The sequence below is a fragment of the Leptonychotes weddellii genome, chromosome 10, assembly GCF_054177405.1.
Source record: "Leptonychotes weddellii isolate Sample4059 chromosome 10, ASM5417740v2, whole genome shotgun sequence".
Taxonomy (NCBI): Eukaryota; Metazoa; Chordata; class Mammalia; order Carnivora; family Phocidae; genus Leptonychotes; species Leptonychotes weddellii.
The window spans coordinates 37,956,348-37,979,520 of record NC_138378.1 but is presented as its reverse complement, the minus strand read 5'-3'; the positions used below and the strand labels follow the sequence as shown (position 1 = coordinate 37,979,520).

Below are 23,173 nucleotides of genomic sequence, written 5' to 3'. Positions count from 1 at the left end.
GAGGTGATAAGTGTAATTAACAGTTCCCCTGCCCACCACCCCCTGCCCGCCTCCGAAATCTTGGTCACATGACTTGCTTTGGGCATTGGGGCATCAGCGAACATGCCCTGGACAGGCTTGAAAAGCACAGTGCACTGGGACTTGTTCTTTTGCGGCCTGGGAACCCTTCCACCGCTGCCTTCTGAGCGAGCCAGGCTAGCCTGCTGGAGGACAGTAGACGCAGGGCCAGGCAGCTCCATGGCCCCAGCTGGTGCTGAGCTAACCATGGGCCATCCTAGATCGTCCTGCCCCGGCTGAGTCCCCACACCAGAGCCTGTCCTCGGACTCATGAGAAATAAGTTTGGGAAGCCCCTAACGTCGGGGTGATCCGTAACACAGCAGAGCTAGCTGATGGCACTGACAATGGGGGAAGAGCTAGGATTTCACCTGGTTTGTTCTTTCACTCTCGTCTTTCCCATTCCAGCAAGTAACACTCACCTGCCCAAGCCCTGAACCAAGGAGTCACCTTTATACCTCTCCCTCAACCTCACTCATCCAAACGGCCAGGCAAGCCTCCCAAAGTACATCTCAGATCTGGCTCTTGCCCAGCATCTCCTGCCACCTCCCTTGCCCACGTCACCATCAGCTCTCACCCAGGCCAGGAGTCAGCCAACTTCTTCTCTACAGGTCCAGATAGCAAATATTTTAGGCTTTGCGGGTCATAGAGCCTTTGCTGGACATACTTAACTCTGTAGCCGTAGACAATATGTTAAACAAGTGGGTGTCACTGTGTTCCAAGAACACTTTATTTTTAGACACTGAAATTAGAATTTTTATAATTTTCTTGTGTCACTAAATCGTCTACTTCTGATTTTTTTCAACTGTTTCAAAATGTGAAAACAATTGTTAGCTCACAGACGGTACAGAAACAGGCAGCAGGCCGGATTCAGCGTCTGCCTGATTCTGAGGCTCATGTCATCTACGCTACACCATCTCCTTCCCTGGTAGCGTTGGTAAGACTTGAGGGCAGATTGGGGTTTAGGCCCGAGCACTTGGAAAACAAAGATCTGGCCGAACGAGGGAGGGAAGTTATTTTAGGCAAAGGCATCCACACGAATAACAGCTTAGAAATGGGCAGGAGCCTGGAGCTGAGGGATGGTCTAGATTTGCCTGACTGGGTGTTTCTAACCACAGCTGACCTTTGCTTGTTGTTGTTGAGACTGTTTTCTTTAACTTTTAATATCCCATTATTTTAGTAACAGTACTTAATTCAATGCATGTTGTGTAAGCTTTTCAGCAACACTGCTTTATTTATACCTTTATCTTTCATGGAACATTTTTGTACAGATCTTTAAAAATGTACTTATGTGGGGCGCCTGGGTGGCTCAGTCGGTTAAGCCGGCTCAGGTCATGGTCCCAGGGTCCTGGGATCAAGCCCGACATCTAGCTCCCTGCTCAGCGGGAAGCCTGCTTCTTCCGCTGCCTGCTGCCCCTCTCCCACTCGTGCTCACTCCATCTCTCTAATAAATAAAATCTCAAAAAAAATGTACCTATGTCTTTGATGATTAATATCTAACATTGTCAGAAACTTTTAAATCTTTGCAGACGATGATTCGAAAAGTCTTCACAACAGACAGTCCAAGTCCCGGATTTGGAAGGACGGTAATTGGGACCCTGCTCAGCCCTCTGTGGCGGTTTGAGGGAATGAAGCTGATGCAGGCACCTGACCACCTCTCCACTGGGGAGTTGGGATCGCTCAAGGAAAGCCTGCTCTGCTGGGAGCCACAGTCTCCTGCCAGTTTGTAAATAGCCTCGTTCCTAATTTATCTCACTCCTCTTTTCTGAGCCAGTGACCCAGATTCGTTGGGCTGGGAGGCTGCACGCACAGGGTGGTGCAGACGGATCTCCATGTTGCCGTGCCGGAAAAAATGAGGAGAAAATCACGAGCTGCTTAAAAATGGGGGGAGAATAATAGAAGAACCCTCACACAGTGGAATTAAAGCAACCAGACCCGTGGTAGTGACTCAAATGCCCAAGTACCCCAAGCTACGTGTAGGTCCACCCAGATTTGGCTTGTGCCGTGTAAGTGCAGTCTACTTTTCCCACCACTAGATGGCAATCCCGTTTTAAAGCAAATTTTATTCAGGCAATAATGCTGCTAAAGATAAAAAGTAACTGTTTTCACCCCATGATGTTGGCAAAAAAAAAAAAAAGTCTTAAAACTCTTGTGTTAGTGAATATGTGGGAAAGCAGCAAATTTAAGAAAGCACTGGTGGAAGCGTAAGTGGATAGCACTATCTTGGAGGAATTTGAGACTCACGTTCACGCTGCGCATACCATGTGACCCAGCCCCGACACGTCTGGATTTGATCATTTGAGAAGGATGATGATGGCTCAGATTATTTTGTCCCGACTCTGTGCCAGAACCTGCCCTAAGTGCTTACCTCATCCAGTCCTCCCAACTCCATGCAGGCAGGTACGAGTATTTCCCTCCCAATTTGCAAAGGAGGAATCCAGGCACACAAAGGTCAGAGCTAGTAAGTGGCAGAGCTCCAGTACTCACCCTGCTTCTAGTACACTGCACGTGCCCCCTGTACACCAGGAACACACGCATGCACACACACACAGAGGAGGGTGTTCACTGCAGCAGTGCATTAGCCTAACCGCATCAGTGAGACAAGAAAGCCTGAGGGAATACTGCAGAGCGTTAAAGCCATGCAACTAGATCTAGAAGTGGTCAACCCGGCAGAAACTAATGTTGAGATAAAGCAAGCAAATATCAAAAAGACAGGAAGCAAAACTGCATATTATTCATGGAGCCCAGCGTGGAGAGTAAAACTGTAAAAGGATACACTGCAAAGATACATACCAAATTTATGATGGTGTGTCAGGGGTGAGGGAAACAGGACTCCGGAAACAAAAGACAAGGGCTTTTAAGATTATCTGTAATGTGCTTTATTTTCTCTTTCTTTCTAACTACCTGTCTCTTGAGCCAAGAGGCAAAAGCTCAAATCCTACTCTAATCCAGAATATCATTTTATGATTGGATCGTCTCAAATAACTCCATTCCTCAAACCTGACAACTGTTACTGTCAAGCAACCATACAAACCTTTTGCTCCATCAGGGGCATCTCCCCAGAGAGCTTTTCTCAAGCTCCCTCCTATAGTGTAAATCACCTGAGGTTCCACACCTTAGACTTCCTGCAGCAGCACAAACCTGTAGGCCTCTGAGGTTGGAAAGAAGGGAGGGAGGATGGGGACAGGGAGCCTTCTGCCTTGTACTTAGCTACTCATTTAAGACAGTGGTTCTCTTTAGGGCCCCAGCTTCAAACTGAAGTGTTTCAAGTAAAGTTCCAACTATTCCCTTGCTTCATTTTTGGGAGGCGGGAGGGGAAGGCAGGTTATAATCAAATGTTTAATTGCTCAGGTGGAAAGACACAGTGATTCAAACAAATTACCCCTAACTCCATTTAAAGCCGGTAGGCAAATTGGTTACCTAGAAACACAATGATTTACAACTAACCATCTTCCTTTATTTACCAGAGTCAGCACATATGAAACCACAGGTCATATGGTGACAGGTTTTCCTAGAACTATAATAGGTGTATAGAGGTTAATGCTCTCCGATTAAAAGGGGATAATGGCTCTGAGCAAGAGGTCAGGTCTGGGGGGTGAGGATGGGAAGGGGGAAGGCATAACTTTTTTGTATAAAATTGAAAACTGGTTTTTAGTGCCAGCCAGCATGGAGCTTTTGTCAGCTGCTGAATGCACTGAGAATGTGTAGAACTGCAGAGGAAAAGGGTATGTGGTGGATAGCATTGAACCTAATGGATTGTCTCAAAGCCCAAAAGACTGTAACACTATGTCCTGTACTATGAGGGAGACTCCTCACAAGGGCAATTTCTACCTCCTTTAAAAAAAATTTAGGGGCATCTGAGTGCCTCAGTCAAACATCCACCTTGGGCTCAGGTCTTGATCCTGGAGTCCTGGGATCGAGCCCCACATTGGGCTCCCTCTCCCTCTGCCCCCCCGTGCTCTCTCTCTCAAATAAATAATTAAAAATTTTATTTTAAAGGTTATTTATTTGCCAGAGAGAGAGAGAGAGAGAGCGCACATAGCAGAGAGAGTGGCAGGCAGAAGCAGCAGGCTCCCGCTGAGCAAGGCGCCCGATGCAGGACTTGATCCCAGGACCTGGGATCATGACCTGAGCCAAAGGCAGACACTTAACTGACTGAGCCACCCAGGCATCCCTCAAATAAATAAAAATTTAAAAAAATATTTTAATTATCCTCATTTAGAGAATCCCTCATCACAAATCTTGTTTCATTTCACTGGAGTTTAATATGCCATATCACTTAGAGGAACAGGTGGTACCCACAATTTAGTAACATACATGCTAATTCTTGAAAAGTTGTCTCATTTAGAAACTCAGACTTGGCTTTCTCCTTCTATGCCTTAGCAGGGAAAAAACTTTTCATTGACATTTCCCTCTCAAGAGGATTGAGACTTCTTTAATTGGTGAGATCTGAGGAATATCAGGATTGTAGTGAGAAACTGGTGTGTTCTTGTCTTTCTGGGAAGCCTGCCTAGGGATTAACTTTGGTTGTTCTCGTACGTCTGCCTGGTCCGACTCTGAGGGTCTTGCATGCCATTAGCTTGGGCAAGTCGGTGCAAGACAGGTCCAAGGTATATTTCTATGAACCCTAGAGAACTGTATTAAAATGCAGTCTTGCTGGGCCTAGTCTCCTAAATTCTGGAGGGAGGCTTATTAAAGCAGTGTGGAAAAATCTGCTCTTACAACTTTGAATGATCTCACTTGATTTTTGAGTTTGGAAATGACAGGCTACGTGAATATCTGCTGCTTGAAGAGAATGGAGAGGTGTAATCAGTGAAAGGTCCCCTGCAATCCTGCTCCTTCCTACCTGAAGCTTACTTTCCTTGCCAGGTGACCATGGCAAAGGACGCCTCCTTCTTGTTCGCACTTACGTAGAACTCACACCAAAGCTACTGGGCCAGTGGCAATACTGTGAATTCTGAACTTCTAAATACAAAATCTAAACAATTTCCAGGTTTACAAAATTCTCTATAAACACATAAATCTAAATAAAAAGAAACAGAACCAGCAGTCTCATTACTTTACTCACATATTATATTTTATTTCTTATAATTAATGGCTAAGTAAAGAAAAAAACTAATTGTAGCACCTTACTATTTTAAGACCACAACTGTAACTTAAATGCTATCCCATTCCATAAAATAAGGAGCCTTCCCCCAAAGCTATAGCGGGCATTTAAGTTTCCCGATCCCAGTGAAAACTAGTACTTTTTATTACTTATCAAACACACAAAAATTACTGTTCCCCCTAGCTGAAGAATCTCACAAATGATATTTTTTCTTTATGTACATGGTTCATTGACTCAAACCAGAACAGAGCTACTAAAATATCCATGATTATGAATCTCAGACTGGGGTCTGGCTACTCCTGGGGGTTATTTACTGGTATGCTAAGGGGGATTATCAACCATGTGAAAATGCTCCATCTTTCCAGAGAGCAATGTTTACTTGAGGCTAAGGAATCACATTAAATATGAAAAAAATAAATTTTTTCAGAAATGTTAAATGGAAGTTTTTTCCCCCCAGTGAAATATATAGAAAACCTCAACTTATATATAAAACCAGTTTTAGGAAACCATGTTGGCAGTAGGATTTGGCCGATGTGATTTCTCCCACCACACACACCGTGGGGGCATGTAACCCCTTCCCTCCTGGGGTACCCTGGGGAACTTCTTGCACACCAAGCCTCACGCCCGCCAATCTTAATTCAAGGACTGGGCATCCTGCTCGGGATACAGAAAGTTCTACAGGGGAGTCCAAGAGCCACCAATGCTGTGTGAATCCTGCTTCCCTTTTTCAGGTAAATGATAGACCATGCTTACTTGTGCTTCTTTTATGTGCTCAAGTCCAACCCTTAAAATCTAAACTTTTCTGGCTTTTTGATCTTTTTAGTTGTAATACATTTCAACAAATACTTGGGTTATGTAGCTCAGATCCTGTGGCATCTCTACCGTAAACAGCAATAGATCTTCCCAAACTGTGAGGAACTAGTGAATGTTCCCAGACATCATTCTGTCCCCTAGTCTGGTTTCTGAATATTCTGGTTCTTTTCCTTCTTTGTATATTCTTCTAGTCGAAGAAGCCACTTGGCCCAGTACTGGGAACAGAGCTCAGTGTCCATGAAATGTGGATGGGCAGGGGATCCATCTTTGTAGGCCACCACAATTAAGCCACACTGAACCTAGGAAGAAACACAGGGCAGTTCCAGTATTTATACAATAGGACCAGAGCTGAGGTTCATTTCCTTCTTGCTCTATGGCAAACTCAGAACAAAACAATCCATAGTAATAGCTCCTGTTTCTAAGAGGGGTTGATAAAAGATTGCACCAGGATACATAAGAACACAAAGATGACAAGATATTGAAGAATAGACTGTAAACACTAGAGCACTATTAGCAATGACAGAAAGCTCAGAACAGGGGGGAATTGCTTTTTAAGGTGGTAGAAGGACAAGGAACAGAGTAAGCAGTGGAACACAAACAGAATAAAAATCACAAGGAGTTAAGTAGCCATAAATAAGCATCAAGCAAGGCTTTATAATAAGTTGAGGCTCAGTGTCCTGACCTGAAAGCTATAGTTGACATCATTATTTATGGCACCAACATAGGCCACAACCTGCAGCGGGTTGTCAAATGTATTTCGAATAGAAGGTTTCGGTTTCTCCGATGTCTTCCAATCAATCACACACAGCTTGCCCCTAAAGAGAAACCAAAGGAAGTCTTCGTAGTTAATAGTTCAAACTGAGAAACTGTAAGAGGTTGAGCCTCTTCTTAGGTATGGTTTACTCCTTATCACTCAATGATTGTTGCTTCTATTCTCCACTTTCCAAAAAGACGGCTCCTCTGAGCTTTACTTCTGGGAATCAGAGAAGTGTGATGTTCTCTTTCCTTTGATTCCTACGTTCAGGTCAGTAACAGGCCTGTCAGGGGCATGATGGGAAATGCTTCCGGAAGCACACTGGCGAGAGTTATAGGTGCAGACCCATACAGAAGTGCTGGGGAACTTTCCCACAGTTCCAGTTTCTAAACTTTCTCCAAAGTCCTTTGGACCTCCATGGCCTTGTTTAACAGTTGACACAGGAATTGAAACTATGTCTATCACTATCTTAGTTGATCTTATTTCAAATATCTATCAGGATGAACCACAACCGACCAGAAGCAAAGTCCCCGTCATAAATGACAAAAGCATCATGGTGCTCCAGAAATTCTCTTGCTCAGAAACCAAAGCTGGGGTTCAGATCTATCAGTATTTAATAGGCACCAATTATATGCAGAAATACAAATAAGACTTGGTCCCTACCCTGAAAGTTTATACACAGGGTAGGTGTCTTACTATTAGGGATATTGGAAAAATAAAAAAATTCCTGCCACTTTAAAAAAGTCAAATAACCAGTACATTCCTTCCTATCACCCCTCTCCTGATGGGATTTTATACTTGCCAAGTGCAGATATCAGAAGGATCACAGGGTGAGCAGACTGATAACTGGTTCATTCTGTCTTTCATGAACTTCAATTTCAAGACCAGCAGTTTAGAGGGAGATTTTGTACAAAGTATGCATGTTACCCACCCGTTGCCATAGCTCTAGAGTTATAACTTATGCAAGGTACTCATAAAGTCAACCTAGAGTAGCACTAAAAGAAATAAAATGCAAGCTATATATGTTATTTCAAATTTTCTAGTAACCATATCAAAAAAGAAAATACAGGTGAAATTTTAATATTTTATTTAACCCAAACATACCCAAAATATTATCATTTCATTATGTAATATAAAGAAGTTATTAATGGGATACTTTACATTCTGTTTTGTACTAAGTCACTGAAACCTTCTTAGTAGTATATTTATAGCATACCTCACTTTAGATTGGCCACACTCAAGTGTTTAATGGTCATATGTGGCTAGTGGGTACTCTCTTGGACAGTGCAGGTCTAGAGGTAGTTTTACGGCCTGTGTCAAACTTTGCAATATTACAAAACAATTATAATCTATGCAAATGAAGAGAGGGCCCCAGTATCGCCAGGGGGCTTCACAGTTCTCAACCTGGAATAAATCAAAATACCCTAAAATAAAGATTTCCGACATGGACCACTGTTTCTTGCAACATACTATAACTTGCAGAACTTAATAATGTGGAAAAGAGATTTTTAGTAGTATAAACCTAAATTAAAACTGCACGAAGACAGTTCACAACAAATGAAAAGATGCTCAGCCTAACTTAAGTGAAATGCAGACTGAAACCACGAGAGACAATGTTAATCAATTGTGTCTAATACTGTGTCATTAAAGGTGTGCACAAAGCACACTCACACCTGGGACAACTGAAAATGCCTGTACCCTTTAAGCCAGCAATTTCCCTTTTCGGTATGCACTGGAAAGCAATGGTTTGATACCCTGGGTGCGAGTGACAAGTGCCTGGAAAATCTAAATATTCATATCCAGGCCTACTTCAGACCAACTGAATTTTTTCAAACTATATATATGATCCATGAAAACAAACCAACAAGTGAACCTCACAGCCGTATACAAGGAGACCCGTACACTGCTGCAATTTGTAATTATGAAAAACTAGAAATAACCTGAATGTTCCCAAAAGGGAAATGGATGTGCTTCATTAATACAAAGGACTACCAGGGGCGCCTGGGTGGCTCAGTTGTTAAGCGTCTACCTTTGGCTCAGGTCATGATTCCAGGGTCCTGGGATCGAGCCCCACATCAGGCTCCCTGCTCTGCGGGAAGCCTGCTTCTCCCTCTCCCACTCCCCCTGCTTGTGTTCCCTCTCTCACTGTGTCTCTCTGTCAAATAAATAAATAAAATCTTTAAAAAAAAAAAATACAAAGGAATACCAAACAACAGTTAAAAGAGAGAACAAGATCAAAATCATCATGCTAACATTTATTGAGTAGTTTGCATTTTAAGTACTATACAGAGAATGTCTCATTTAATCTCTATAACAACTCTATAAGGTAAGTCCTTTTGTCTTATTTTACAGATGAACAAATAGAAGTACAGAGAGGCTAACTAGCCTAAGGTTAAGATGAAAAGCCAGAAACCAAACCCAGCCAGCCTGGCTCCAGAGCCTAATATCTTACCAGCTTTGTGATACTATGTACGTAGAAATTTCTATATATTGTGACTCTCACAGACATGGAGGTAACAATACATGGTATTCTGTGTATGTGTACTATACACAGTGTTGTGTATGTATGTAGAAAGCACACTGGCAATGTGTTGGATATGCACTATCCAGTATGGTGGGTGTGTTAAGTAGTAGTGGAAGTAGCCTAGGACACAGTAGCAAACGTCTCACAGTGATTGTCTTTGGCCAGGGGACTGAGAGGAGGGAAGATGTAGTTACAGGTGATGTGAGCTTAATTTATGGTATATTTAAAAAAAAAATCGGAAGCAGATGTGACAAAGTGTTAATAACTGTTAATTCTGAGTGGTGGAGAATTATTAAAAGAGAAAAGGATGTTGCAGATCTACATAAACTAATAAGGGAAGATCTCTAAAATATTTTCAGAATGAAAAAAAGCAGGGATTGGCACTTTGTGTTAGTAAGTGGGGGTGGAGACAAATGATTATAAATACAGTCATAAAATACCTCAGGACCACAAGAACTTTATCTATCTTTAGAGAGGGAGAGGGAGGGAAAGAGAGAGGAAGGGAGGGAGGGAGGGAGGAATGGGTGGGGGGGCAGGGAGAGAGAGAGAGAGAGAGAGGAAATCTAAAGCAGGCTCCATGCCCAGCATGGAGCCCCATGCTTGATCTCACGACCCTGACATTGAGACCTGAGCCAAAATCAAGAGCCAGATGCTTAACCGACTGAGCTACCCAGGCGCCCCAGGGTCACAAGAGCTTAAAACCAGAGTGGGGGTGGAGGATTCTGGGAAAATGGAAGAGTAGGAAGCACCAGAAATCTGTAGGCCCGCCTAGACAACAATTGCAATGGCAGAATCTGTCTGATATAATTATTGGATATCTAGAGCCTATTGAAGGCTTAGATGGTAAACTGGTTAATTTTGGTCAATTTTGGCTCTTAACAGCTACCCATCCCCCCGCTCCTTCTCATGGGGCAGGCAGCTATACACATGATCTTGGAATAGCACGGTACACAGCTTGTGGGAATGAGTGGACAAAAAGGGCCCCATTCTCCAAATGTCAGGGATCTGTGCTCTCATCACTGATCACTGGTCACAGAGGTGAAGACAAGAGCAGGGTGGCCATTGTTACTGCACCTCCCCCCACTGCCACAAGCCCCTCAACCTCCAACTGAATGACTTCCAGAGGACTTAAAGGGCCGATGCCCATTTTTTCCAACCCCTCATTCTTCTCTTTTTCCCCTTTTGGGAATTAGATACTAAAGACTACAACATCCCAAAGCAACTGCATCTATGGGAAAATTAGAAAGTGACTGTGCATGTCCAGGGAAGGGCACAGGCTCAGAAAAGACTTGAGAAGACCTTAAGTTTATACTTCAGGCTGATCCTTAGCACAGAGATAGCCTACAAGAATAGTAACAAAACCCCAAACAAAAACAATGAACAGGGGCGCCTGGGTGGCTCAGTCAGTTAAGTGTCTGCCTTAGGCTCAGGTCATGATCTCAGGGTTCTGGGATCCAGCCCCACATTGGGCTTCCTGCTTTGCAGGGAGTCTGCTTCTTCCTCTGCCTGCCACTCCCCCTGCTTGTTCTCTCCGCGCCCCCCTGTCAAATAAATAAATAAAATCTTTTAAAAAAAGAAAATTTAAAAAAACCACAAAAAACCAAAAAAAATCCCACAATGAACAAAGTCCAACAAACCCTGTGGTAGAGGGAGAACCTGATTTCCAGAGTTACATATTAGATTCAGATATCCAGTTTTCAAGAACAACAAAAATCACAAGGTATACAAAGAAACAGGAGAATATGGCCCATTCAAAGGAAAAAAATAAACAGAAACTGTCCCTGAAAAAGATGTGATGGCAGTTCTACTAGACAAAGACTTTTTTAGTCTTAAAGATGCCCAAAGACCTCAATAAAGGTAAATACATGGGCGATTATAAAAGCAAGCATTTTTTTTTTTTTTTTTAGATTTTATTTATTTATTTGAGAGAGAGAGAATGAGAGAGAGAGCACGAGAGGGAAGAGGGTCAGAGGGAGAAGCAGACTCCCTGCTCAGCAGGGAGCCTGATATGGGACTGATCCCGGGACTCCAGGATCACGACCTGAGCCGAAGGCAGTTGCTTAACCAACTGAGCCACCCAGGCGCCCAAAAGCAAGCATTCTTATAACAATGATTTGTAACTCCACTTTTTGTCTTCTACAGTTTTTTTTTTTTGTAAACTTGAAACAAGCATAAAAAATTATTGCTCTTAGGTTGGTTGATCATACAAATCTTGATCAATGTTTAATGAAACATCAGATAGCACTGGTTCATCATGTTCTTCCACTCTGCTCAAGTGAGCTGCCCCATACAGAGCACGAATTTCAACTAGTGTCTTGCCTGAGTCTGCTGCTGTATCCTCTGAATGGGAAGCATCTTCACCCTTATTTCTTATACTCATTCTCATCTCCCCCCCCTTTTTTTTTTAAAGATTTTATTTATTTGAGACAGCGTATGAGCAAGAGTGTGGCGGGGGTGGGGGGAAATGGGACGGGGATGTGTGTGGGAAGGGTAGAGGGAGAGGGAGAAGCAGACTCCCCGGAGGAGCAGGGAGCTAGATGCTGGCTCGATCCTAGAACCCTAAGATCATGACCTAAGTGGAAGGTAGACGCTTAACTGGCTGAGCCACCCAGTTGCCCCACTCATCTCATTCTCTGATTGTTCTTGAGCTCTCTGCAGTTCTCCTAACCTTTTTCTTGCATTTCCAACTCTAGCTGGAATATTAGCTGTTGCTGTTGAAACGGGAGCTCCTCTGACTTGGGTCTCTCCATCATTTCCTGCCCCATCAGAGCTAGTTCTCATTCATGCTCCAAGTTGGCCATTTCCTTTTGTCTCAGTTGCTCCGCAGTCACATTTCCTTCTATTTGTAAATCCACAATACTACACATTCTATTGGATCCACCAAGCAATCCTGCCACTTCTGCAAGACTTTTAAAGATATACTGACTCCCTTTCTAACTCTTAACCTTAACCTGCCAGTAGCATCCTGTTGCTGGCAATGAGCCATGCACCTCAGGTGCCAGAGACTGCATGCAGCAAAGAGGGAGGGGCCCATGGATGGGTGAGTGGGTTGTTTTCTACATAATTTAAGAGATTAATAAACCTAAACCTAAAAAAAATTATTAGTTTATGTTTTGAGGCACATAATATATAAAGACAATTTTGTGACATCAACAACTGAAAGGGACAGGGATAGAGTTGTGAAGGAGCAGTCTTCGTATGTCATTGTAGTTAAGTTGGTACAAATTCAAATTATAAGTGTTATAACTGGGATGTTAAATGTAATCCCTATGGTAATCACAAGGAAAATAGCTATAGAATATACACAAAAGGGAATGAGAAATTGAAATGTTTCACTACAAAAAAGGAAAACAAAACACAAAAAAGACAGTAACATACAGGAAATGAGACAAAAAAGCTAAAATGCCTATAGAAAATAAATAAAATGACAGCAGTCTCCCCTTATCAGTAACTAATTTAAATGTAAATGGATTAAACTGTCCAATCAAAAGACAGAGACTGGCAGAATGGATAAAACACATGATTCAATTATATGCTGTCTACAAGAGACTCACTGTATACTCAAAGACACAAATAGGCTGAATGTGAAAAGATAGAAAAAGATATTCCATGCAAATAATAACCAAAAGAGAGCAAAGGTGGCTCTAATAGCAGATAAAATAGTCTTTAAATAGAAAAAGACAAGACAAAGAAAGACATTATATATTAATAAAAGGTTCGATACATCAAGAAGATATAACAATTATAGACATTTATGCATCTAGTAACAGACTAGCAAAATATATGAAGCAAAAACTGACAAAATTGAAGCGAGAAATACAGTTGTTTCTTTTTTTTTTAACTTTTATTTAAGTATTCTCTACATCCAACACGGGGCTCTGACCCTGAGATCAAGAGTCACATGCTCTTCCAAATGAGCCAGCCAGGTGCTCCAGAAATACAGTTCTATAATAATAGTTGGAGACTTCAATACCTATTTTTAATAATGGGCAGAACCAGACAGAAGGAAGTGAGGAAATAATGGACTTAAAACAACACAATAAACCAACTAGATCTAATGGACATATAGTACTCTCTACCCAACAACAGAACACACACCTTTTCAAGCACGCAGGACAGTTTCCAGGACAAACCATATATTAGGCCATAAATTAAGTCTCAATATATTTAAAAAGATAGATATCACACAAAGTATCTTCTCCAATCACAAGATGAAGTTAGAAATCAATAAAAGAAGTAAAATTGGAAAAAAAATCACTAATTTGTGGAAATTAACATAATCAACCGAAGAAGAAATCACAGGGGAAATTAAAGATACTTAGAGGTGAATAAAAATGAAAACACAGCATACCAAAACTTACAGGACACAGTGAAAACAGTATTAAAGAAGCTATTCAACAATAAATACTTATATTAAAAAACAAGGAAGAATCAAATCAACATCCTAACCTTACAACTTAAGGAGCCAAAAAAAAAAACCCAAAGTAAACCTTTATAGAAGGAGATAAAAGAGATTAGAGAAAAGACAAATGAAATTCAGAATAGAAAACCAATAGGAAAAAAATCAATGAAAATAAACATTGGTTTTTTGAAAGGATCAACAAAATTGACAACCTTTAGCTAGATGGACTTAGAAAAAAAGAAAGATGACTCAAATTGCATAAATCAGAAATGAAACTGGGACATCACTACTAATTCTACAGAAATAAAAAGGACGAGAGCACTATGAAAAATCATATGCCAACAAGTTGGATAACCTAGATGAAATAAATTCCTAACAACACAAAACCTACCAGGACTAAATTTTGAAGAAATAGAATATCTGAACAGCTCTATAATTAGAAAGGAGATTTCATCAGTAATCAAAAATCTCCTGGCAACTAAAAGCTCTAGATCCGATAACTTTATGGGTGAATGCCACCAAATATTTACATAACTAATACCAATGCTAAAAACTTTTCCAAAGAAATTGAAAAGTAGGGAACTCTTCTTAACTCATTCTATGAATCTAACATTACCCTGATACCAAAGCTAGACAAAGACACTACAAGAAAACTACAGAATAATAATCCTTATGAACATGGATGCAAAAATCCTCAACAAAATAGTAGCAAATCAAATTCAGCAACATATTAAAAGAATTATACACCATTACAAAGTGGGCTTTATTCCTGGAATGCAAGGATGGTTTAACACACAAAAATCAACCAATGTGATATACCTTATTAACAGAATGAAGGAAACCACTTAATCATCTTAATTGATGAAGAAAAAGCATTTGACAAAATGAAATACCCTTTATGAAAAAAATACTCAAGAAGCTAGGGATAGAAAAAAAAAAAACTACCTCAAAATAGTAAAAGCCATATATGAAAAGCCCACAGCAAACATCATACTCAATGTTGAAAGACTGGAAGGTTTTCCTCTAAGATCAGGAACAAGGCAAGGCTGCCTGCTTTCACCACTTCTATTCAACAGATCTGGATGTTCTAGCCAGAGCAATTAGGCAAGACAAACAAATAAAAAAGCATCCAAACTAGAAAGGAAGAAGTAAAATTATCTCTGTTCACAGATGAATGATCTTTTATGTTAAAAACTCTAAAGAATCCACACAAAAACTGGTAGGACTATATAAATAAATTCAGCAAAGTAGCAGGATACAAAGTCAACACACAATTCAAGAGCATTTTATACATAAACAATGAACAATATGGAAAGGAAATGACAAAAACAATTCCATATAATAATATCAAAATGAATAAAATACTTGGGAATTAACCAAGGAGACTAAAGACTTGCACAATGAAAACTGCAAATCATTACTGAAAGAAATTAAAGACCCAAATGGAAATACGCCCATGTTCACGGATTGGAAGATTTAATATTGTTAAGATGTTCATTTTACCCAAAGTGATCTACAAATTTCATACAGTCTATAAAAATCTCAGTGACGATTTTTGGACAAATCCTAAATGGATCCACATGGAATCTCAAGGGACTCTGAAAAGCCAAAACAACCTTGAAAAAGAACAAAACTGGAGGACTCACACTTGCTAATTTCAAAGCTTACTACAAAGCTCTAATAATTAAAATAGTATGGTACTTGTATAAAGACAGACACACAGACCGATGGAAATGAATAGACAGCCCAGAAATAAACCCTCACATACACATGATTTTTGACAAAGGTGCCAAGTCTATTCAATGAGGAAAGGACAGTCTTTTCAACAAATGGTACTGGGGAAACTGGACATCCACATGCAAAAGAATGAAGTTGGACTTTTACCCAACACCATATACAGAAATTAACTCAAAATGGATCCATGACCTAAAGGTAAGATTTAAAACTAAATAAAACTCTTAGAAGAAACATAGGGTCCAAGCTTAATGACACTGGATTCGGTGGTGATTTACTGGATGTGACACCAAAGGCACAGGTAACAACAACAAAATAAACAAATTGGCTTACAGGAAAAACTTTAAAAAAATTGTGTAAAGTGCAAGGATAAAGATAAGTCAGTCACGAAAAGACAAATACTTTGATTCTACCCACATGAGGTATGAAAGAATAGTTAAATTCATAGAGACAGAAAGTAGAATGTGGTTGCCAGGGGCTGGAAGTAGGGGAGAGTACAGTGATTACTGTTTAATGGGCACAGAATTTCAGTTTTATAAGATGACATGTCCTGGAGATGGATGGTGTTGACGGTTGTACAACATTATGAATGTATTTAATGATGCTCAACTGTATACTTAAAAATGGTGAAGTTTATGGTAAATTTTATGTTACGTATATTTTACCACATTAAAAACCTTTTTTAAAGAAAAAGTGGAGATGGGAGACTTATTTTAGTAGCTTGGGTTAACCAAACACATATATTACCTATTAAAAATGTTTTTAAAATTTCTAAAACCTTAATTTTCAAAAATATTCAATGCGCATATTCTCAATGTTGATGCTTTCCACCTAAAGAGCAGAAAACAAACATCAGTACTGTGGACATCACTGTGAAGTGTTTGGTGTCAGGAACTTTTTTTTTTTTTTAAGATTTTACTTATTTGAGAGAGAGAGAGAGAAAGCACGAGAGAGGGGAGGGTTAGAGGGAGAAGCAGACTCCCTGCTAAGCAGGGAGCACGACTCAGGATTCTATCTAGGGACTCTGGGATCATGACCTGAGCTGAAGGCAGATGCCCAACCAACTGAGCCACCCAGGAACCCTTGGTGTCAGAAACTTCTGGAAGGCCTTGGGTAGAATTGATTGTATGGCTACCTCGGTTAACTAAAGGGCAGCTAAAAACAGCCTATTAAATTTCTAGGCACCCAGGGCTCTTCTCGGGATATGAGGCAATTATGGCACAAAACTGTTGGGTGGCCTGAACACTTTCCAGACTAATGAATATTCTGTCAATTTTTTAAAATTTAAATTTTGACTAGAGTTCCAAGAGTTACAGGTTTGTTTTTTTTTTTTAAGATTTTATTTATTTATTTGAAAGAGAGAATGAGATAGAGAGAGCATGAGAGGGGGGAGGGTCAGAGGGAGAAGCAGACTCCCTGCTGAGCAGGGAGTCCGATGCGGGACTCGATCCCAGGACTCCAGGATCATGACCCAAGCCGAAGGCAGACGCTTAACCAACTGAGCCACCCAGGTGCCCCAAGAGTTACAGGTTTTTACCTATCCTTGTGGGTCGCCCACATCCTTTTTTTGGAATAGGGGTATCTGCAGGGGAATCTGGAGTAAGTGGGGAAAACGGTTAACAGAGCAGCAATTTAAAAACCACAGGAAGCTTTAGTAAGCTCAGAATTCCTATCCATGTCAAACACGGCCTGGAAGTCAGAAAAAGAAATGATTTTCAGGGCAAACAGGTCGAGGTGCTATTTTTAGGGAAATGGGAAAGAAAATGCAGGAATCAAAGTGGATTTTTTTTTTTTTTTAAGAGTTATTTATTTTAGAGAGAGAGTGAGGGAGCATGCATGCGAGTTGCGGGGGTGGGGGGGGGGGAAGGACAGAGGGAGAGGGAGAGAGTCTTAAGCTGACTCCACACTCAGCACAGCCTGACCCAGTGCTCGATCTCATGACCCTGAGATCAGGACCTGAGCCAAAAACAAGAGTTGGACGCTTAACCGACTGAGCCATTTGGGTGCCCCATCAAATTGGATCTAGTGGTTAGTAGCTTGCTTGGGGGTAGGGAAGGGGGAACATGCTGGATATTGAAAAATGATACCTTTTCTCCACCAAACACTTTGATTCTGGAACACAGATTTACAAGAATTATGAGGCTCTTCCTCCTGTATCTGTCCTTACCTCCTGCTCCATACCTAATCCTTTTACGTATCATAGAGGTTTTGACTTCACAGGGCTGTACCTTGAAGCAGGAGTTCAGAGGAAAAAATAGTGTTTGACAGACCTGCATTACTTTATCTCCACACTTTGATAGAAAAAAAAAAAATCTAATACTTACTGATATTCAGCCACACAGTCCAGTAGACCTACATACTTTAAGGTATCATGCTGAACAGCGCTTTCAAGAGCTCGCACTCCACTGACATCTTTCAGGATATGCTGGACACTTTCGATATATCCAGATTCAAGATTCTCATCACTCTCTTTCAAGTCTCTTTGGGGTGCAAGTATCCTTTCCAAGGCTTTATGGAACCGTTTCCCTTGTAAAAATATATCTGAAAAGAAAATCAGGGGAAAAAGAAAAACAAATAAGAACAAAGCTAGTACTAAAAAACAAATACTTAAAAACCTCTGGACAATAAAATTAGAAATTATATTAAGTTACCTTTAAGTGACAACTGCTAAGATACCACATTTTAGCCTCCTGTGAAATCTAAAAATGCACTTTGAAAAGCAAAGGGACGAAAATAGTTTGAACAATAAAATGAATTAAAATAAAGAATTTCTAGTAGAATTAGGCCAAAGCTACAATTGAAGATCTGGGGGCAACAGGACCACACCTAGTGTACCATACTGTGATTTTAAGTATCCATTTTAGTAACTTCTGTTCAGTTTTTTTTTTTTACAACCAACACTGAATTAATGAATATAGGTGGGAGAATCCTTTTACTAACAGGCTTAATGAATGGTAAGGAATGAAAATCAAGGCATATACAAATCAAAAACAAATTGGATGTTTTGGGGCTTGGGGGCAAGAGGAAATATCTAACACTCTTCTGCACTTTTTGGGGGGGCTAGAACAGCTTAAGACAGTTGCTCTGTCCTGAAAATTTTCCTCATGTGCTTAAGAAAAATTTGATGTATAATGGAGATTGTATTCGTTTCAGATATACAACATAATGATTTGATATCTGTATATCCTCACACACTTTTAAGTTAAGAAAACAAACAAATCCAAGAAATTGTACAAATTCACTTCATCCTTGATAAGGGAAGGAAACAAAGAGGAGGCATTGTGCTAAGCAGTGGCCTTGGCGCTTTCAAAATATTATTTAACTTTCAAACACAACAACCCAGCAAGAATCATTACCCCCAGTTTAATGAATGAGGCCTACACAATGCTGTTAATTTGCCCCAAGGCAAAAAAGGTAGACTAGCAGCCTGGCACCAGAGTTCATGTTCAATTCCAGTCCATCATACAACAAAGTAAGGCAAAATCGGGGACCATCATTTAGATATACACAGAAGCACAGTAGGAAATATACATGCATAGAGATAGACCCATAGAAAATGAGGAAAATTTGATCTAATAAGGTAATTTTAAACCATATTTTACATTTGTCAAATACTATTTTACCAGGATTTTGAAAGGTCAGTTCTACCACTGTCAAAAAATGGAATCACTTCTGGGAAATTACTTGGAGAGTTAAATGAAATTCAACTGAAGAACTGAGCTATTACACTCCAAATTTACTCGGTTCAATTGGACTTATTAGCATATGAAAGGCCTACAAGATTTTTAGGACAGATGGAATTAAAATCTAGGTAAAAGTACAGCATTCATCTATAGACAAGCTTAATGAAGCAGAACACAAACATGGTCAAAACAGGAAGAAAACAAACTGCTTTATCAATTTCCAAGCAAATAAACAATTCATTTTCCACTGCAGACTTAACCCTTGGCTGGGTTCTTCACATAAAAGAGGCAGCAAACAAACAAAAAAAATTAAAAAATTAAAAAGAGGCAGCAAACATGGGAATCTAGATTATAGGATCCCCTAGATTGTAAGGCTCAGAACATTAAATATGACTGAATTTGTCTAAGTAAATTTTATTATTTTTTGGGGTTTTATTTATTTGAGAGAGCAAGCATGAGCAGGGGGAAGGGGCAGAGGGAGAGGGAGAAGTACACTCCCCAATGAGGAGGGAGCCTGATACGGGACTTGATTCCAGGATTCTGGGATCATGACCTGAGCCAAAGGTAGACCCTTAACTGACTGAGCCACCTAGGCACCCCTATCTAAGTAAATTTTAAAAAGCACAAGATTTATTGCAGATAGCATCAAGTCAGAATATTCATTCAGTAAATTAAATTGACCAATGAAAGTGAAATGTTTTCAAGTCCCAGTATGTAAAGGGCATTTAAAAAAAAAATCCATGAGTCTCCAAGATTCTGACTGATAAACTGGCAGGATGGATAATATTTTAAGATTAAAAAGTCACTACAGCAATAAACTGGAAAAAATAAACCCCATCCCTTTTCACTATGATCAACACTTAAATATAAATCCAAGTCAGACTTTCTTATCCTTGGCAATCTTCAAAAGGTAAACTGATGCTTGGGAAATTGACCAAGTTGAGAATGCCAGCTCTGGGCACGTCTCTATGCTCTAGCCTTTGGAAGAGCAGGCGGAAAGGAATTTATCAGTACAGTATTTTATTTTATTTTATTTTTTTTTAAAGATTTTATTTATTTATTTGAGACAGAATGAGAGAGACAGAGAGCACATGAGAGGGGGGAGGGTCAGAGGGACAAGCAGGCTCCCTGCCGAGCAGGGAGCCCGATGCGGGACTCGATCCAGGGACTCCAGGATCATGACCTGAGCCGAAGGCAGCCGCTTAACCAACTGAGCCACCCAGGCGCCCTCAGTACAGTATTTTAAAAAACTGCCTCTCCTGACCCATTAATCAATTTAGTGGGCAATGACATGCTTTTTCATTCTTTTCTTCCCTTCCTTTTTGGTGGTAGGGGGGAGCATGACACTAATCCTGTGATTGCCCCTTATGAAAAAAAGTGATTCTGCCTGTTTCTTAAAATTGATCCTGAGTTAACTGAGAAACACATCAGAGTAATAATCTAGATCAACAACGCTGATTATATGGAAAACAACCATAGTTTTATCTCTGCTTGGGATAGTGGAGCACCTTCACATTCCCAACAGAAATTCCTTTCCTTTATCAGGGAGGCCTCCAGAGTACTTTTTTACTTTGTGCCAAGGGCTACAAGTCCTAGGTTCCCAAACTCCTAGCAGGTTTCTGCCTTTACTTTTCTTATCAGTGATTTCAGGATCCCCACAAACTATGACATTCCAGGTTTAAGGAAGATAAAAAACAACTTCCCCTGAGGAAACAATGTCTATTCTAAATCCTAGTGGTACAAATAAAAAACATAAGCTGCCATTAAAAAATTTCATTTTATGTTGCTTATTTAGAAAGCAAAGAATAGCTTATTAGTGTTGTTACTTATTACCTAAAGGCAGCTCCCACATCTATTCCTCCCCCCACACAGCTGAGGAATGTTCTAAAGGACGAGGACCTTGACCTTTTTTTGCCATATCCAGGTGCTGTCTATATACTTAATATATGTGACACGTTTAATGTGTTACCCACACAGTTTTTTCTAAGATGCCACAAAATAAGTGCATTACTCTTAAAATTAAAAGTGCTCTCTACCAACCACTAGGGAAGCACGGGCTAAGGAATGATCAACAAAAAACCTAGCTTTAATAGAAGACAACTATATGATCCTGATGGGGACCAGCTAATTCACCTGTGCCAATGGTCTTTCACCTTGCTTTTGAATGGAGCCTGTTTTAAGGAAGCTATTCTCCTCACCTGTCTAAGAAGTCAGTAAATTAGGAGTTGAAAGCTAAAGTTTATTTATTCTGTTACCAATCAAGAGCATCAGATTATCTCAATTTACCAAAATCTAAATACAAATCACGTGTTCCGGTTTACTCCAAGTCTTTAAATTTACATGTCAATAAGGATAAGTAGAGCAAGGGGTATTTACTACATTCTGAATAGAATGCCTAGCAAACAAATAGAATTCCATTATCAGGTGACTGATTCTTTTCCTTAATCAAAGAAAACAGGCAACTTTAATACTTAAGTTTGTAGTTTATGAAAGAATTTTCTACATCATTTAGCCAAACTACTTGCTCTCTCTGCTTCAGTTTCATCTGTGAAATGAGAATAATAGTATATATGCTGCATAGGGTTGTTATGATGATTAATACACAAACTGCTATTTGATGCTAATTATCACTTGAAAGCAGTGCCTCACTAGTTCAGGTCAAAAACACCCTCACTCTTTTGACACTGCTCTATATTCTAGAAAACACAGTAACCATACAGAACCAGGATTGAAAAAATTACTTGAAGAATATTCGGCAAAGCCATCCTCTCCCATTTCTAGAATCATCCGCTGTTTCCACCTCTCCAAGTAGAAAATCTGTTCTGATGTCATGGTCTGCTGAAGGATCTTGGTCACACTTGGTATGGTATTTCTTTGCAAAGGGATTCTCAAAGGAACTGTAGGAGTACTTGTTGCATTTGGTTTTACACTTCTCTCTGGGATTAAGAGAGGACACCAGTTTCCTGGAGCTTTTGCTTCCTCATCTTGCTTTGGGGGCTTACACTTACTCACAGGTCCATAGAGTAAATTATCTTCCTCAAACAATGATTCTGGAGTCTGAGCAAGGCCTCTGGATGACAAGACAGACTGTACTAAATCAGAGTACTTTTCTTGGTCTACTTCTTTATAAGGGTTCACTTTTTTCTTCCGGCTACAAGAATAAGAGGAAGTGGAAAAATCCACATGGGCGGTTGGTTCTAGAGAAAACCCCTTTGAACTTCTGAGCTGTCTGCAGATGGTGTGAAACGCCTTCATCTTTAGATGCTTTCTCACTTCCCTCTAGGCTACTTGCAATGTTGAGGGCCTTTTATTTTTGCACTCCTAGTAAAGAGAAAAGTGGAGTTAGATACCAATGTATTAAATATTTGAACGGCTGAAATGCAAGCTGCATCAGTACGATAAGGCGCATTAACCTGCATTCCGTTAAGCTTTTTCGACATGTTTGGACAAAGCTATTTCCAAAGAAAGACTCTCTTTAATAGCCAGAACGACCAGCACTTGTTAAGTGTGAAATAGTACAGCTTGGGGCAAGACGTCCCCAATATTCAATCCGAAGAACTGGGAAGCCTAGGAGGGGAGGCATGTGTGAGACGGAGAAAGAACGCTACAGCTCGTCCTATACCGGCCACGACGGTCACGGTGAACCACTGATCCCTAGATACCAGGCTCCCTGCTAAGTATTCCAGGAGAAGACTTCTCACTAAACTCTCACACCCTTTAAGGTGGTTACTTCTGCGACATCGTTTTACAGACTGAAGGGTCCCACCAGGAAAGAGCGGGTAAGCGGTGGTCAGCGAGGCCCATCATCGTGATCCCCAGAACGGGGCCTCCCGCTCCGCCATACGTGGGGAACCACGGTGAGGACAGGACGGCTGGGGCCCCTGGTGTGGGAGTCAGGATTAGGAAGAGATGGCTTAAATAGAAGCCCAGCTCACGGCCCGGATAGGTACCTCAGGAGCCACCAGACTTCACTTAACTTCCAGAGCGCCGACAACCTCTCGGGACCCGTACTTTCCTCGGTCCCGCGCTCTGATCTTGAGTTAGGTTCCGCCTAAGGGGCGGTGGTACCGGCATGCACTGCGGCGCAGCTAGCCTCTCCTT

At 40.7% G+C, this 23,173-nt stretch overlaps 1 protein-coding gene across 1 annotated transcript; it reads right to left on the bottom strand.

The window, feature by feature from the left end:
• Window positions 1–5,100: 5,100 nt before the first annotated feature.
• MGME1 (mitochondrial genome maintenance exonuclease 1) lies at window positions 5,101–23,169 on the bottom strand. Its single transcript, XM_006748207.3, has 5 exons — window positions 23,023–23,169; window positions 21,814–22,393; window positions 17,714–17,930; window positions 6,658–6,790; window positions 5,101–6,274 (listed from the first exon to the last, which is right to left on the bottom strand). The coding sequence occupies exons 2-5, from the start codon at window positions 22,325–22,327 to the stop codon at window positions 6,113–6,115; spliced, it is 1,026 nt and encodes a 341-aa protein (XP_006748270.2). The 5' UTR covers window positions 22,328–22,393; window positions 23,023–23,169; the 3' UTR covers window positions 5,101–6,112.
• Window positions 23,170–23,173: the final 4 nt, after the last annotated feature.

What these genes read in the sequence shown, in the direction of transcription:
- MGME1 (XM_006748207.3), bottom strand. Translation starts at nt 22,327, where the DNA reads ATGAAGGCGTTTCACACCATCTGCAGACAGCTCAGAAGTTCAAAGGGG. An exon ending in CTTTGCCGAATATTCTTCAA is followed by an intron (nt 17,931 to 21,813) that starts GTAATTTTTTCA and finishes TTTTCTTTTCAG; the next exon opens with ATATATTTTTACAAGGGAAA. An exon ending in ATGTCAACTATAGCTTTCAG is followed by an intron (nt 6,275 to 6,657) that starts GTCAGGACACTG and finishes GTTTCTTCCTAG; the next exon opens with GTTCAGTGTGGCTTAATTGT.